At 43.1% G+C, this 15,391-nt stretch overlaps 1 protein-coding gene across 2 annotated transcripts; it reads left to right on the top strand.

The window, feature by feature from the left end:
- The first annotated feature begins 62 nt into the window (after positions 1 to 62).
- Positions 63 to 14,434, top strand: QTRT2 (queuine tRNA-ribosyltransferase accessory subunit 2). 2 transcript variants are annotated; one of them, XM_064644386.1, is made up of 8 exons: positions 63 to 265; positions 1,298 to 1,353; positions 3,677 to 3,753; positions 6,334 to 6,543; positions 7,513 to 7,712; positions 10,314 to 10,465; positions 11,942 to 12,062; positions 13,134 to 14,434. In XM_064644386.1, exons 1-8 carry the CDS (start codon positions 63 to 65, stop codon positions 13,393 to 13,395), a joined length of 1,281 nt encoding a protein of 426 aa, XP_064500456.1. In that variant the 3' UTR covers positions 13,396 to 14,434. The 2 variants fall into 2 exon arrangements, with proteins under 2 accessions (XP_064500456.1, XP_064500457.1); XM_064644387.1 differs by having other exon boundaries at positions 11,945 to 12,062.
- Positions 14,435 to 15,391: the final 957 nt, after the last annotated feature.

The raw sequence follows: 15,391 nt of genomic DNA on the forward strand, positions 1-15,391 counted from the left end.
GCCCGGCGCGGTGGGAAGGGAGCTCCGCGCTCCCGCCGGCCCCGGGCGCCGCCGGACCGAGGATGAAGATGAAGCTGCAGCTGCTCGGGGCGGGCTGCGGGCGGCTGGGCACGCTGGTGGGGCTGGGCAGGAGCGGGGCTGGGGCGCTGGCGCTGCCGGGCTGCCTGCTGTACACGCGGACCGGCTCGGCGCCGCACCTCACCCACGACACGCTGCGGGAGGTGCGCGGGGTGCCCGGCGTGGCGCAGCTGCCCCTGCCCGCCCTGTGAGTACCGCGGGGAAGTGGCGAGCTCGGGGGTCCCTCTGCTGCTTCCCTGTCGAAGGGAGGTGCAGGGGCGCGGTGGGAAAGGCGAAGGTGAGGGAGATGGAGGGCCGCGTGGCTTTTAGCGTGTTTAGGCCAAACCCGCGGTAGTGACTTCACAGCCGTCTTCCCATCTCGGCCAGCAGGTCGAGGGAGATGATTCTCCCCCTCTGCTCTGCTCTGGTGAGACCCCACCTGGAGTACTGCATCCAGCTGTGGGGTCCCCAACATAGGGAGGACATGGACCTGTTGGAGTGAGTCCAGAGGAAAGCCACGAAGATGATCAGAGGGCTGGAGCACCTCTCCTGTGACGACAGGCTGAGAAAAGCTGGGGCTGTTCAGCCAGGATAAGAGAAAACTCTAGAGAGACCTTATATCAGCCTCCCACTACCTAAAAGGGGCTTATAAGAAAACTGGAGACAAACTTTTTAGCAGGGCTTATCCCGACAGATAATGGTTTTAAACTACAAGAGAGTAGACTAGATATAAGGAAGGAATTTTTTACAGTGAGAACAATGAAACACTGTAACAGGTTGCCCAGATTGGTGGTAGATGCCCCATCCTGGAAACATTTGAGGTAAGATTGAACCAACAGTTGACTCTCAAAACTAGTTAGATAAGTGGAAACTGAAAGGAAAGATTAACATCATAAAGCTTGTTAGAAGCTCTCCCATCCCTGGTTGTGCTGTTGCTGAATGATGCACATTAGTGATGCTACCCAAGAAGTCACACTGGGGCTGCATGTTCTCCAGCAAGTCAGTGGGCACTGATCAGTGCAGGTAAAAGCTCTGCCTATTTGCCACAGAATTATGAGTGCCCTAGGAATTTAGTTCTATCTGTCCCTGCTTTACTGCCTGATAGCTGGATGGCAGAAATCAGTGCTTAACCGATCCAGTTAAGCATAAGTATGGAAACAGAAGCCTTACTTATGAAACCACTGATCTTTTTTGATAGTTGTCTGCTTAGTTAAAATGTGTTTCTGTGTCTGGATTGCAGGGCAGAAATTCATGATGTCCTGGAAGAGTATAAAGAAGGAGCTGCAAAATTTATAGGTAAAGTGCATATGTTTGCTTGTATGTCTGGAGAGGAAATGCAGGTGGATCCCACTAGAGCATGTTCAGGCAGTACAGTAGGCAGAAAGATGGAGGTACAGACTTTCCACATTTAGGCATTTTCTCACTCAGAGTGGCACTAAGGAAGACTTGAAATAGTATGTTGACATTGGTATGGTCAGAAATCCTTCTGGCCAATAGTATGGCCAAAAATCCTTCAATCAACGTACAAAAATAAGTAGTTCTGCTTTTTCCCCCTCTTTTTCTGCACCCAACCTTCTCCTTGCAGGCTTCAGCACAGACTGGGGTGGACTTAGCCCAAAAGTTGAGACTAGGACTGAAAGTGGTTTCACTGTAGCCCCCAATCACTGCTGCAAATGAATCTTGCCAGGTGCAATTTCTGGCTTCTTTTATGAGGAGAATGAGAAACTTTCATTAAAAGGGCCTTCCCCATACAGCTGCTCAAATACATTTCCTGTCTTTTTTGGTTCCCTTAAAATAGTTGATTTCAGCTAAAGATTTCCAACAGGAAATCTTTATGCAGTATGAAGAATGAACAGGTAAAGCACCCACATCAAATCAGTCTCAGCTGGTGGACACTTCTGTCTCTGAGCTGTCTCTGTTCTGAGAAAATGTTAGGGGGAAGGACCCACGTTGGATTTGTGGGAGCTTTGAGGAACTAAAGAAGCAGGTGGAGAAGCTCATTTTCCCCCTGTTCTTTGTTCCTGTCTGTTTAGCGTTTGGACTGTACTTGCTCTCTGTATTCCTCTTCCACTTTTCCATCTTAAAGAGCCAATTTTAAGAATTAACTGAATTTTATTTATGGATAGTCATACAAAAAACAGTCAATGTTGTTACATCCTTTGGCTACTGCACCAAGCCTTTGTGATGTTCATCAGTCCCTGTACTCCATTCTTGGAGCAGCTCCTGAATGGAATCTTTGTATTAACGCCTTGATGATAAGAATGAGTAAAGCAGGAATTCCTGTGTTTGCAACTCTCCTGTTTTTTTCCTCTGGTTGTCACAACAGATCAGTAAAGGCCTGACCACGTGCATTGTGCAGCTCAGATCACTGGTGTCAGGCTCGTGTGGCAGAGGACCCTGAATGCACAGTGAATGCAGGGTTGGCCTCTTGTGTGAATATGTGTATCATAGCCTGTATTTATATCTGGGGAGGCAGCTCAGAGGACTGGAGGATTATCTGCCAAGACAACAAGTTTCTCTGGGATGCTTTTTCTGGATATCTCAAGTTACACTTGGGTATGGGGTAAGTCTTGTCAAAGTGATGATGTGTCTGTAATTTCTATAATTTACAGACAATTCTTTGTGTATGGAATATAGCAGACTTTGCAAGAAAAAAATCCATGTTGATAGTGTGCTTTTTTTTTTTTAAGCACATAAAAATTTAGGACATACATTTTATTATATAAACAAAGTTATGGTTTGCCTTTCCAAAGGAAGTTTGCACCCAACTCTCAGTAAACTTCGACTGCTTTGGGGCAACTTATTCCTTCACGAAAAATTGAATAATCTCTTAATCTGAAACTTCTTAGAGGCTTTACCAATTTCAGTGACTATCTGTGAAGAGAAGACTGTCATTGAGACATACTGTCTAGCTTTCTGACATTTGAAGCCTCCAGTCTTGCAGGGGTGATATATTTCTCATTTTTGTAGCTGATACATTCTCTCAGTATTCTATTCTTTACTATCAGGATGGTGAGGCACTGGAACAGATTGCCCAAAGAAGTTGTGGCTACTCCATCCCTGGAAGTATTCAAGGCCAGGTTGGATGGGGCTTTAAGCAACTTGGTCTAGCGGAAAGTGTACCTGCCCATGAGACAGGATCTTTAAGGTCCCTTCCAACCCAAACCATTCTATGATTCTGTATGTCCTTCCTTAAAAGTTCTAGGCTTGGGGTTGTTGCTCAGTTTAGATTGTGTCAAATGTCAGATGTTTTCAGTATATCAATTGAATGGTCAAGTGAGTCAGCTGGTGGGTCTAGAAGATTTTAGTAGGTAAAGTATTAATCAAGAAAAAACAGAAATAAATCTCAAGGGAGCTATGTAGTTTGCAGAACCAAAGAGTATTATTTCATGGTTTGTCCTGATGCTGCGCTCTTCTCCCTGCAGATAGTAAAACTGAGGAAGAAGTCTGCCTTCTTTGATGCTGAGATATCAAATGATCAATATTTTCTTTGTCAGAATGGCTGTATTTGTGTGGGGGAGAGTACCCTGTTCCCTTTTGCAAATTGACAAGCCACATCTTTGCATTAGCTTTGCTTTAGTTCATGAAACTCTACTCCTGTCTTTCTCTCTGCTCCCAGGTATGCCAGATGCTGTGCTGTACTGCTCCCTTCATGACCCAGTCAGTCCCTGTCCATCTGGCTACAACACCAACAAGGTACAGTAGCTGTAAAGACTTGAAAGGGTCCACCTAAAGTTCTCAAGAGAAAGCTGCCAGTCCCTTCATCTCTGTGGGTGTGCTCAGACAGCCACAAGATTTATTTTTCTAATCTTTGCACAAAGAGGAATGTCATTTACATGCTCCTATCTCCAACTAAATAAAGCTGTACGTGTTCTTACTTGTCAGCATGTTCCCTGAACAATTCCCGAGCAGTTAAGTGGCAATTCAGATAGAAAGGAGAGCTCTGTCCTCCCATGCTGTTGTAGTTAATATGGTAGTAAAAGAAAATACCTGTCTTTTAGTGTATTTGCTGTACCAGCTTACAGTGATGCCACTGATAAGCAATAAGTCTGAACCCCTGTGTGTGTATTTAGTCTGCTACAGGCCCACAAAGGAGAAGAACTTATAATTTTCACAGGAGAGTGGCTTAGCAATCCAGGAATGCATAGTGTTGCAGGCATTTTCCTGTTCCATCCCACAGGCAGAGACATTCCCCATGCAATCCACACGCTACCTGCCACAACTTTGTCCTGCGAGGGCCACTCCTGGCACCTGCTCAGATCCAGTCAGTCTCAAGGCTTGTTTGGATATGGTCACATTTGGTGAAAGGTGACTGAATGACAGAGGATAACTCCTGCCATTCAGCTATCAATGCATATTCTTTGCTGCTGGAAACCAGGCTGAGTCCTGCCTCTTTGCAGGGAAGGAACTATCTCAAGCTTGTCCTACCATTGTGCAGCTATGAGGTGATAGCAGCAATCTAAGCCTGGGTGTTGCAGCTTTGATTCAGCTTTTTTTTTTAAATAAGCTGGTGAAGATATTTGTCACCTTGTTACAAGGCCTTTTGCAGCTGAATCTCTACTGACAAATGCTTATGATAGCTTTTTGAAAGCAATGGGACAGAAAGCTCTGGATTCTGTGCCAGAAAGTCTAGCACGGGCTGGATTTAAATAATCACAGGATAATGCTCAGTTCTCTAAGCTGCATGGCTATTTTATTTATTAAAGCCGCTTTTTTCCTCTCGAGAGCAGAATGAAGGTAACTAGATGTGATTACACTCTGCCCTTTGGCTCAGACAGTTCTGACTTTCCTCTGCCTGCCTTCACCAGCTGTTCCTCAGTGCTCTCACAATAAGAGGCAGCAGGTACTATCTGATCAACATGCTGCTTCAGAACAACATACAGCTGCTGTCTTCCCGTTATTTTGCAGGTACTAATTTTGGGTCTCCTTCCTTTGGAGTTGCCTTATTTTAGTGGGAAATTTACAGCAATATTATTACTTTGGAGACTTCTGTCTTTGTTACTCAAATTTAGTGAAATTGGCTGAGGAGGCCAGAAGTAATCAGGAGAGATGGATGGATGGATGGACAGGCAACAGGCATGTGGTGTACTAGCACAATGCTTTTGGGTCTTTGTGGAGACGAAATAAAAAAATTGTTCTTCTCATATTTTTTGCATCAGCTGATCGAATTCAGTTTGCAAATTAGTATACATGAGAACTGCACTGCTTAATCTGTCTGTCTGGCATAGGCTAGCAGAATGTGTTTAAACCTTCAGGTCCCAAAAAGTCCCCGTAACACTTCAAGCTATGTGCTGTTTCTGATAGCTGAACACACTTCCTCATTTGACAGAATTGTAGATGAAAAGAGACGAATTCTAAAGGGCTTGAGACCAATGCTTAACTACTTGAATACCCCTTTAAAATTTTGGAGCAGCAGTGTCACAAGTCTAACAATAATACAACAAAATACAGCCAAGCTACACTCACAGGTTAATTGCAGATTCTGTAAAATAGGCTGAAATGTGGTAGCATGTGTGGTTGCAGTACTTGCAGTAACATTTTGTGAATCTGAATGTTTAGTGGATTGAATGGTGACATCTGCTCACCTGGAGGTGTTCAGGTAACATAACCTCTTTGTGCAGGGGCTTTTGTCTTGCTTTAAAATCTTTCGAGGGTAGCATGGAATAATTATGGAAGGTGCACACACAGAATAGAAAGTGTGTGAAGACACTGAGACAGAGACTCGGTGAAATTCTGATGAGCACCTGCCATTTCTTATGTTGGCTTGGTTTGAAAGCTGTGTATTGCTTTTGCGCTTGGTATTTCAATCCCTTCTTAAGTGGCTGAATTTGGACCCTAAATAACAGAATCACAGAATATGCTGATTTGGAAGGGACCCACAAGTCCAGCTCTTAGCCCTGCATAGGACCATCCCCAAGAGTCACACTTAAGGATGAAATACCAAGTGCAAAAGCAATACATAGCTTTCAAAAATAACATGGGGTTCTAAGATTAAGTTGCTTAACAACTTTTTGTATTCTTCCCAGTGTGTATGGTGTCTGTATGGTTTATATATACTCATGTATATTCACATATGAGGTTAAATGCTTGGAAAAGGAAACAGTTTCCTGGTTTTGTATACAGAAAATTAGTGAGCTGTATTTGCCATTGCAGCCTTTGCTGAATAAGGTATCATTCCAGTATCTGGTATTTCACTAGACCAATTCCTTCCCTCCTTTCACCCTTAGGATCTGCTATCCTTCACAACTAACGTTCATCCCTATTCTTCCCTGACAGACAGTCTCCCTGTGGGGAAGCTCAGGGCGCATGGAAATGACAGTTTCCAAATTCATGGACATACAGCGAGCCATCCAGCCAGACTGGTTCCAGTGCATCTCTGATGGAGACACCATTTCTGGGGAAGTTGGTAGAAAAAGAGCCAAGAAGTCTGTGGATAGGTCACTCTCCTTCCTGGATGTATGTCTTCAGCTGCAAGAAAAATCACCGGTAAGGTCCCCAAAATATGAGGCAATAGCACTGCATCTGCTTTTTGGTCTGTGCTGCATCCTGGGCCAGTCCCAGGATGTGATTTAATAGGAAATTGTGTCACATATATATTTCAGAGAATGCCCAGGTGACAGTCCTACACGAGGTATAACCAGTAGCATAGGGAGTTTTCCTTTCTGCCTTTAGTAAATTGTCTCCTGCACTAGAATACTCATCCTTACTTGTTGGGGAGAACTACTTCTAATTTTTTTTCCTTGCTTTTGGACTGTAGTGCGTTTCTTCCATTTACCTTATTGCTATATGCATGGGCAAAGTGAGATCTTCTCATTCAGGTCGAGAAAACCAATCTTTTTTCCCTGAAATCACCTCAGTTCCAAGGGAGAAAGGACTTGATAGAATTAATCAGTACTGTTCTTCATTTCTTCCAGCAGCTTTGAAACTTCCCTCCCTTTTGGTGAAAGGAGATACATATCTGAATGTGCACTACAAGTGAAAGAAAATGGGTGACAGGAGCTGATATCAGTATCTCCTGGAAGGGAATTCATTGTGGGATCTGGTCTGATCATTATGAGATGAGTTCTGACAGACAGGATAATGGCACCTGCTTTGTATTCTGCACTGACACATGTATTGCTGAGGGGCCATCCATAAAAAGCCATGTACAAAGATGGTGTGTGGTTATTGCCTTCAGTAATAGGGAGGTGGGAAGAATGGCATCAAAATTCTCAGTGAGTTAGTGTCAAGGTAAGGAGCAGAATCTTGTCTCCCTTAATCCCATTTCTTACACTCTCACATGGACTTCACAGTGTTGTGTGGGGAATAGTCTTACGTGGGATGAAACACTGTGGTTCTGGCAAGTTCCTGGGAGTGTGGGGCTTAAGTAGCAGGCATCTGAAGTCTGGGCTTTGAGATGTGTTGCATGTCTTTGGCAGAGCACGCTCTAACACTTGTAGCTTTCTCCTGGGACAGGAACTACAAGGAAGTGTAATGTTTGGGGCAATTGAAGGTGGAGATATCTTGGAAGAGAGGCTCAGATCAGCCAGGGAGACTGCCAAGCGGCCTGTGGGTGGCTTTCTGCTAGATGGCTTCCAGGGATGTGCCATGGCCATGGAGACCAAGTTGAAACTGATAGCTTCTGTCACAGCAGAGCTGCCAGAGGATAAACCAAGGTAAGTCGTGTGGGCAACATCCCAAGAAATCCATCTGTTCTATTATGAGGAGCTTCTACAGGCTGCTGTGCAGTATCCCTGTAGGAAATAATCGCTGTATTGCACAGCTCTGTATGTGCCAGGCTGCATAAATTTTGCCACTGTCAGGCTGCAGGCTTCAACCGTTGTTTCAGTTTTTAGCTGCAATTGGTGCCAAGCTGTACTCATACTCTGGGTATGAGTGTTCTCCACATTTGTCATATATAAGTTTTTAGAAAGAGTTACAGGTAGGATATGTCAGAGGTGCTTGCATTTGGCCTCTGAGGCCATGGTTTACTTGAAGTTCAGCTCAAACAAGAATGTTATTATCAAGATATTATGCAGGTACCTCATCTTATGAGGGGACCTCATCTCGTGATGAGGACCTTATCAAAAACTGTCATGTTCCCAGTTCTCTCTGGTCTCAGCTGCAGGATGGCTGCAGAGACGGGTGCTGACAGAAGCAGCCAGTGTTTACATGATCTTTTGGCAGCCAGCTCTGACCTGGTACCTGAGACACTGAGCCTGTGGACTACCAGAGGTGGTACAGCCTCGCCTAAAACAATGATATTCTCTTCTTGGACAATGTGTGGCTTAATGTGTATCTGAGTAGTTAGTTTTACCCATCACATTCATGGCAGAGACTGGACAGGGGTGGCAGCTTTTTTGATGGTACAAAGGAGCAACAGAAACTAAAGACTTCCCAAAAATGTGTGCTAATACGAGGGGTTTCTTAGCATTGGGTTGAGCTTGCTGGATTGCTCTTACAAGAGCACCTGCAACAGAAATAAAATAAGTGCTTTTTTCATCATTTCCTAAAGAGAGTGACTGAGGCCCCATTGTCGTCCTGCTTCCCTCTGCTAGCTGAGCATTGCTCTGACCTAATGATGTTCAAAAGGAAATTAAATGCAAAAGCACGTGTCTGGTGTTGCAGCTTGTTCTTGCTTAATGATGCCTGGGGTTTGAATTTTCCTGACAATTAGAAGGCTTGCTGTGTTGTTGCCATCCTGTCTGGTTGAGCTACTTAAAAGATCCCCTGGGAGCATTAGAGTCCAATCTGCTCAGCTAACCTTACTGGCTACCTGTGCATCTGCCTCATCTATCAAATAGTTTGCTTGTCTGGTTAAGACAAGTGTTTCTGACCTCTCAGTAGGAAGAAAGCTGGGTAGCCCCAGGGGTCTTGTAAGTACCTCAGGTGAATTTCAGACAGTCCTTGTTCCTGAATCACCCTTGCCATTCTGGCTGGAGAAGTAGTTATGCACCTGTGTTCTACCCCAATATGAAATTCAGTATGAAATTCTCTAGAAGACAAATGCTTTCTGTGCTTCACTCAAGAAGTGACTGCTTTTTGTGTGACAATGAAATAACCTTATCAATGTACTTTTTAAGAGTCCTTTTATGCATCTAAAGATGCTGAAGTCTCTTGGTAAAATTTGTTTTCCTTTCCAATAGCAACGGAACCCTTGCAAAAAGAAATGTTTGTCCTCAACTGTGCAGAGAGGTTTAGCAAGGGCTTTGATCATGTATGCAGATCTACTGTTCTGACTTCTGCACATCATTTTCTCCCTGCCATGGGAACCTGAAACATAAAACACTCATGCTGTAAACTTCTCCCATCCTTATTCTGTTCTCATCAATTTAATTGGAGTACTTAGAAAAGTGACTAAAAATGGCACCTTGTGACTTCATTTATCAGCTCCTGTGTATTTTTCTAATTATCTGTTTAGATCATTGCCCTACATTAACTTCTACTGCTGTCAGCCCAGCCCATGCACCTGCAGGAGAGCAGGCACTGCTCTACTCTCTTATGCTTCACCCACCATCGGCAAACCTGCCAACTAAATTTGGCTAACAGCAGAATCTCTATTACCATTGACGGCAATCCAGCCGGGCTCTTCCTGGCTCTTAATGCCATGTCTCAGGAGATGTCACAGCCCAGGTTTTTGGGTAAATCATCTGAGCAGGTAGAGTGTAAAGACGAGGAAAGACTAAAGGAAGGAAGCTCTCTCTTTCTGATGGCATTTCTCAGTAGTGCGTTCTCCTCCAGGCAGGTTTTCCAAGTGCAATATGATGTGTCTGTCACCTGAAGGACTTGTATCTTTGACCAGCCATCTACTGCTGTCTCTGCTGCTCTTGATCAAGTCTTTTCAGACTGTCTTCTAAACAGTTAACAAGCAAAAGGGTCCATGTGTCTGGAAATCGGTAGTTCCCTGGGGCACAAACATGACTAAGGAAAATATCTGTTCTATGGCACAGATGTTTTGAATCTTAAGTGTTTTTATGTGTATGTGAAAGAAACCAAATCACTTCAAACATAATGAACAGAATGAGTTTGTTCCGCAGGAAGTGAGGGATTATTGCTGTCTTCCAAATGGCAGATAATGAAAAGCCTGCTATGCACTGGATGTGTTGGAGGTGGGGAACTGGAAGCACTCAGGATTCTGGGTGGTGACTGTTGTCCCCAGTTACCTTTTGGTTAGCAGAGATAAGCTACGTGAGCTGCACGTGACCTGAAGATCTTCAGGTACCTTCTTGCTTCTACTCAGAATATTGTAGATTTGTCTTCCTGTGTGTCTCTTACAGAATCATTCATGGTGTGGGCAAACCAGATGAGGTGCTTGAGTGCATTGAAAGGGGAGTGGACATTTTTGAGAGCTTCTTTCCCTTCCAAGTGACAGAGCGAGGCTGTGCCTTGGTTTTCAGTTATGACTGCCATCCAGATCCTGAAACAGCAGGTAGGCTTCTTGATGGTCATTATAATTTTTACAGTTTACATTGTGGTGAGGAGAATTCATACTTTGGAGGAATCTGTACTTGAGTGTTTTGTTCCTGAAATAAGTACAGTAACCACTGGAAAAACTGGTATTCCACTATCAAGTGTTGCTTTTGAAGGTGGGGTACTTTGGTGTGAAACCTACTGAGTAAAACTTGAGGCCTCTAAATGTGATTAACCGAAACATGATTAAGTATTTCTTAAACAACTACTGAATAGAAGGGTTTTAGTTTGATACCCTTGGGAAATCTTCTGTTACCTTTAGCAGTGAAGGCTGGACCTATTAAGTGGAGATGTAATATGTTTGATTTCTAGAATGAACTGACTATGTGTCTGTAATAATAATGTGTTTCCGAAGTTCTTTCTTTCTAGCTGTCAGAAGTTTCCCATTTCTTTGGGCAGCTTTTCTCTTTGTCCTTGCACTCATCAGTACATATCAAAACAAAAATGAGATGTTCATAACTTATTACCTCATTACGCTGTGAGATGGGAACATGCATATCACCCATTAAAGCACCTATCAAATGTGTTTCAAGCAGCTGTTTTGTTTTGGCCTATTAAATATTTTTAATACAGGGAAACATTTTACATTTTTTTCTCTTGGGTAAAACCTAGTGGCTTTTCAGGCCTGGATAATTCAAAACCATCTGAATAGAACAGAACATCTTGTTTCTTTGTGCTTGCTGCTATTTTTTTAACCCTTGTCTTTAAGGTCTCTTGTTTCACCATATTCTTAAATCATAAGATTCTGGGTAAGGAGAGTGGTTTTGTTCTGTGCCTGTTTTAAAGTCAGTAGACATGGATTGTGCAAACGGTAATACTGGTATTTCCAGATACATCTCCTTCTTAAGAACAAACTTAAAATTGCAAACCTACAAAGTTATGGGATGATTCTTTATTTTTCAGATAGGTGCAGAAAAGGCAGATGTGGAATCTACATCTTCTGAATTAGTGCTACCAGCCTGTTTTGATTTCAGTTGTTTTAAAAAAAGAAAATAGAGGCATCTAAATCCCTGAGTCTTGATCACAGCATGGAAAGTAGAATGGTTGAATGCAAATGAGTTACCTATCTACTCTAATAAAATCTCAATAAAATCAATTTGTTCAGGTGATTGCACTCTATTCAGCGTGCAGTTCAGATGAAAAGTTCTTATTTTTTAAGAATTTAGCTCAGTAGAGCAGCAAAGAGTTATACTGTTGTTTCAGCTCTAACTTTTGATTAGTTTTAGTAGATTAGTTTTCAGTTGTCTCTTGTTGTTTTAATCATCTAAAAGTGTATGAGTTAACTAACCTATGGCAATTAAGGAAAATAGCTGCTTATTATAAGAAAGAGGTGTAAACCTGTCGCAGGAGAGTAGCAGAAATACCTATTCTAAAGTTGCTATCCTTCCTTTGCCCTTGCTCTGTTTGTAAAAGGCTGTTGTCTTTTTATTTTAAGCAGTTTTAACACAAAATGGGGCCCAGGACCTGGAGAAGATTGGTGCTGAAGAAAACCAGGATGAAATCTCCAAAGCTGACCCAGAAATGACACCGTTTGAGATATGTCTGAAGGACAAAAGGTATGTGAGTTTGTGAGGAGGGTATCTGCAGCTGTATCACTAAATGGGATACTTTTGACTTCTGTATTTGGTTGCATATGGTCAGCAGCTGGATGAGAGACTTCATAAAACATAAAGCTGTTGAAGACAGTACTTCTGGACATCCAACAGTAGAGAGTGTTGGATGAGCATTCTAGCTTGTTATCAGGCAACAGTGTATGTCAGAAAGCACTGTCTTTTGCTTGACCTAAAACCAGGGACTTTCTGATCATTTATCCAGCAGACATACTGTGGTCATAACTGTGGCCCATCTGAAATACCATAGGTTACAAAGCTTGTCTGGGGATCATTTTGGTCTTCCACATCTTACTCAGGTCTTCTTGAGATACTGGATTTTACTTAAACTGTGGAGACCCTCTGCTTTCTGACTCAGTTTAAGCAGCTGCTGAGCAATTCTGCCATTTCTAGGTACTTCACAAAAACTTTGACCATTGTTACCACTTGTCCTTCCTTCTCTTTGCCTCAGGTACTTCTGGGCTGTCTGAGTAGACAATTGTGTTGCTTTGTTCTCTCCAGCATCTCACAGTAGAGGGGAATATTGTTTTGTGAATAGAGAAATGAGTAAATCCATAGTTTTGATAGGTTTCTCCTTCATAAATGTTGTGATAGCAAGTGAGGGGTGTCTTGCACTGCAGCTTTTCTGTCAGGGAAGGCACAGATAGGGCCTCTCTCTGCTGTTAGCTGTAATGTAGTCAGAGTTATCCTGATTTAGATGTGTGGCCTTTTGGCTCCGAAGTGAATTCTGCCAAGATGAGGCTTGGGGCTTTGAGCAACCTGGTCTAGTGGAAGATGTCTCTGCCCATGGCATGGTTTTGGAGCTAGATGAAGTCCCTTCTAGCTCAAACCATCTATGATATTTGAAGTCCTTTGTGCCAGTGGTGCTGCTCTTAGTTGTCAATAAATCTTAAAGCAGCTGGAATCAGGACCTCAGGGCTCAAGTCCCTACAAAAGGCCAGGTAATAATTGGGTACTCTTTATAACTTGAATGGGTCTTCTGACCTTTGATGTTATCCAACATTGCTTCTTCCTTAGATACCAAGATGACTTTGGTCCTTTGCTGGAAGGATGCACCTGTTACTGTTGTCAGAGGCACACTTGCGCCTACGTCCATCACCTCCTCGTGACCAATGAGCTGCTGGCCGGTGTCCTGCTCATGATGCACAACTTCCAGCACTACTTCGGTTTCTTCAGTGCCATACGGGATGCCTTAAGAGACAATAAACTGGATCAACTGAAAAACCTTGTCTTCAGGCAGGCACTTCAAGGCCCAGTAAATGCGAAGCTGAGCCAGTGAGATCAGAGAGGACAGAGGAGTTTGCAGGCTACACCCTTATCCAGTGGAACTGTGTAAGGTGGACTTCCAGCAGGATCACCTGGATCTGTCAGTAGTAAAATGCCTTTTTTCCTTCCTGGAGGGAACTGAAGGAGATATTTCAAGAAGATCTCACTTCCTGGTGGGGAAGGATGATCTTGTCCAAACGTCACTTTTGGTTAATTGGCTTGGTACATTCTTGGTGTATGGAAAAGCTTGGACAGCTCACAAGACCAGTATGCACAGCTTGTTTTCAGATACTCACTGTTGGTTTTCCATGTGCAAGGACAAAGTTATGGAACTTGTGACTGAAGATAAAGCAGGGCGTATACGTAAAACTAATCGAGCTGCCTGAAGGCTCAGGAGCGTTTTGAGACTCTTGTTCCATACCCAACAGCAATTATCTTTCTAGAAAAACCTAGTGGTGTCGTTATCTCATCATCTAGCTCCTTGATGAGAAGTCCCACCTCAGTTTAACACACTGTCCTTGAGGACATTGCCAGCATCTGTGTCGTTGAAAGGAACTGACTGGAAGTGCTGCTGTGTGTTTCTCCCTCAGGCTGCCTGCACTGCAGTGTTCTCTGGACCTGGAGGAAGCCCTCCACCTTGGCCTGGCCTTGAAAACTCCTGCCTCAGGAGTCCTAGTCAGTGACATTAGAGCTAGAAAGCAGAGAAAATGTTTAATCCATGTCCTGCTGTAGAGATTTTTTTTTATTTTTTATTTTGTACCCTTATTCCAGATTTTACTCCCATGTTAGCACATGGATGATAATGAATCTATCATTCTTTCCAACTGCCCTATCACTGGTCACATAGCAAGCTGTGTTATGTGAGATGGAGCTGTGGAAGAAATGTGTCACAGGAAAAGGCATTTAGAAAACATTCTTGTGGCTTTTTGTTTTAAAATATGACACAGTTATGTCACATTCCTCTTACTCAGTTTTTTTTAATGCCCCTTATTTTGAAATCATGGATTTAATTATGTTACAAAGCAACAATAAAAGAAATTTATTATTTGTTACACTGGCTCCTCAGTGTGTGACAGAGGTGATGTACCAGAGAGCTTGAACTCAAGAAGCTGTCTCCTGGAAACTTGACTTAGCAGTCTGATGGAGGAAGAGCCGTATCTAGGAGTAGGATCCTGTCAGGGACCAGGGTTCCAAATAATTTGCTTCAAAAGAATGTCATAATAGACCTGAAAGTGTTAAAGACACCTGTCCATCCCTCTCTCCGTAAGAATTCTACTACCTTAATTAAGCTTGAAAAAAATACTACTGTTAAAATTGCTGGCCTTAAAGCAATTAAGGATTAATCTGTAGTGTGCTTTTCACAATTTCTTTAACATTTTAAGATTTTAATATCTCCCATCAGAATGACTTTACCATAGAGTATAAGGAGTTTTTAGCTCCCCTGTCTCTTTGGGCAGCTACACAAGGTTGTCAGAGTCCTTTCTACCATTCCAGTCTTAGTCACCATGTTGTACTAACTATACTTCTGTTCCACAGGATCCTAAAGAAATGGTGCAAATATTGCTCTGCTGTTGTCTTCAAACAGAAATTACAGAGAATGATTCAGCCACAGAAATGACATAAAATATAGGATTATCGTCCTCACTCCGAGTAGTACAACTCCAAGGTTGTTAAAGTTTACGCAGCACTGGGAAACTTGGAGATGGTGTCCTGGATACACAGAGTGAGATAGAAGGTCTGCCTAACTTAAAGGGCAGGGAATTCTAATGAAACCGAAATGGTTCATGCTGCTTTCAAGAGAAATGCAGGATATGATGGTAGCGTTTGAACCTTGTTTCTGCAGTGTCTGTTTCTAGTTGCGAGTATCAGCGCTAAACCTTTTGGGAGGGGACAGGGTTTTTTCTCACTCACTGATACTGCTCTGTCCCCACACTCAATCACCAAAATGCCCAAGTCAGCCCAGCACTCAGGCACCAAGATGTTTGTGTCCAAAAGGTCAGTCAGGGGTG

Source organism: Pseudopipra pipra, chromosome 2 (assembly GCF_036250125.1).
Source record: "Pseudopipra pipra isolate bDixPip1 chromosome 2, bDixPip1.hap1, whole genome shotgun sequence".
NCBI classification, from domain to species: Eukaryota; Metazoa; Chordata; class Aves; order Passeriformes; family Pipridae; genus Pseudopipra; species Pseudopipra pipra.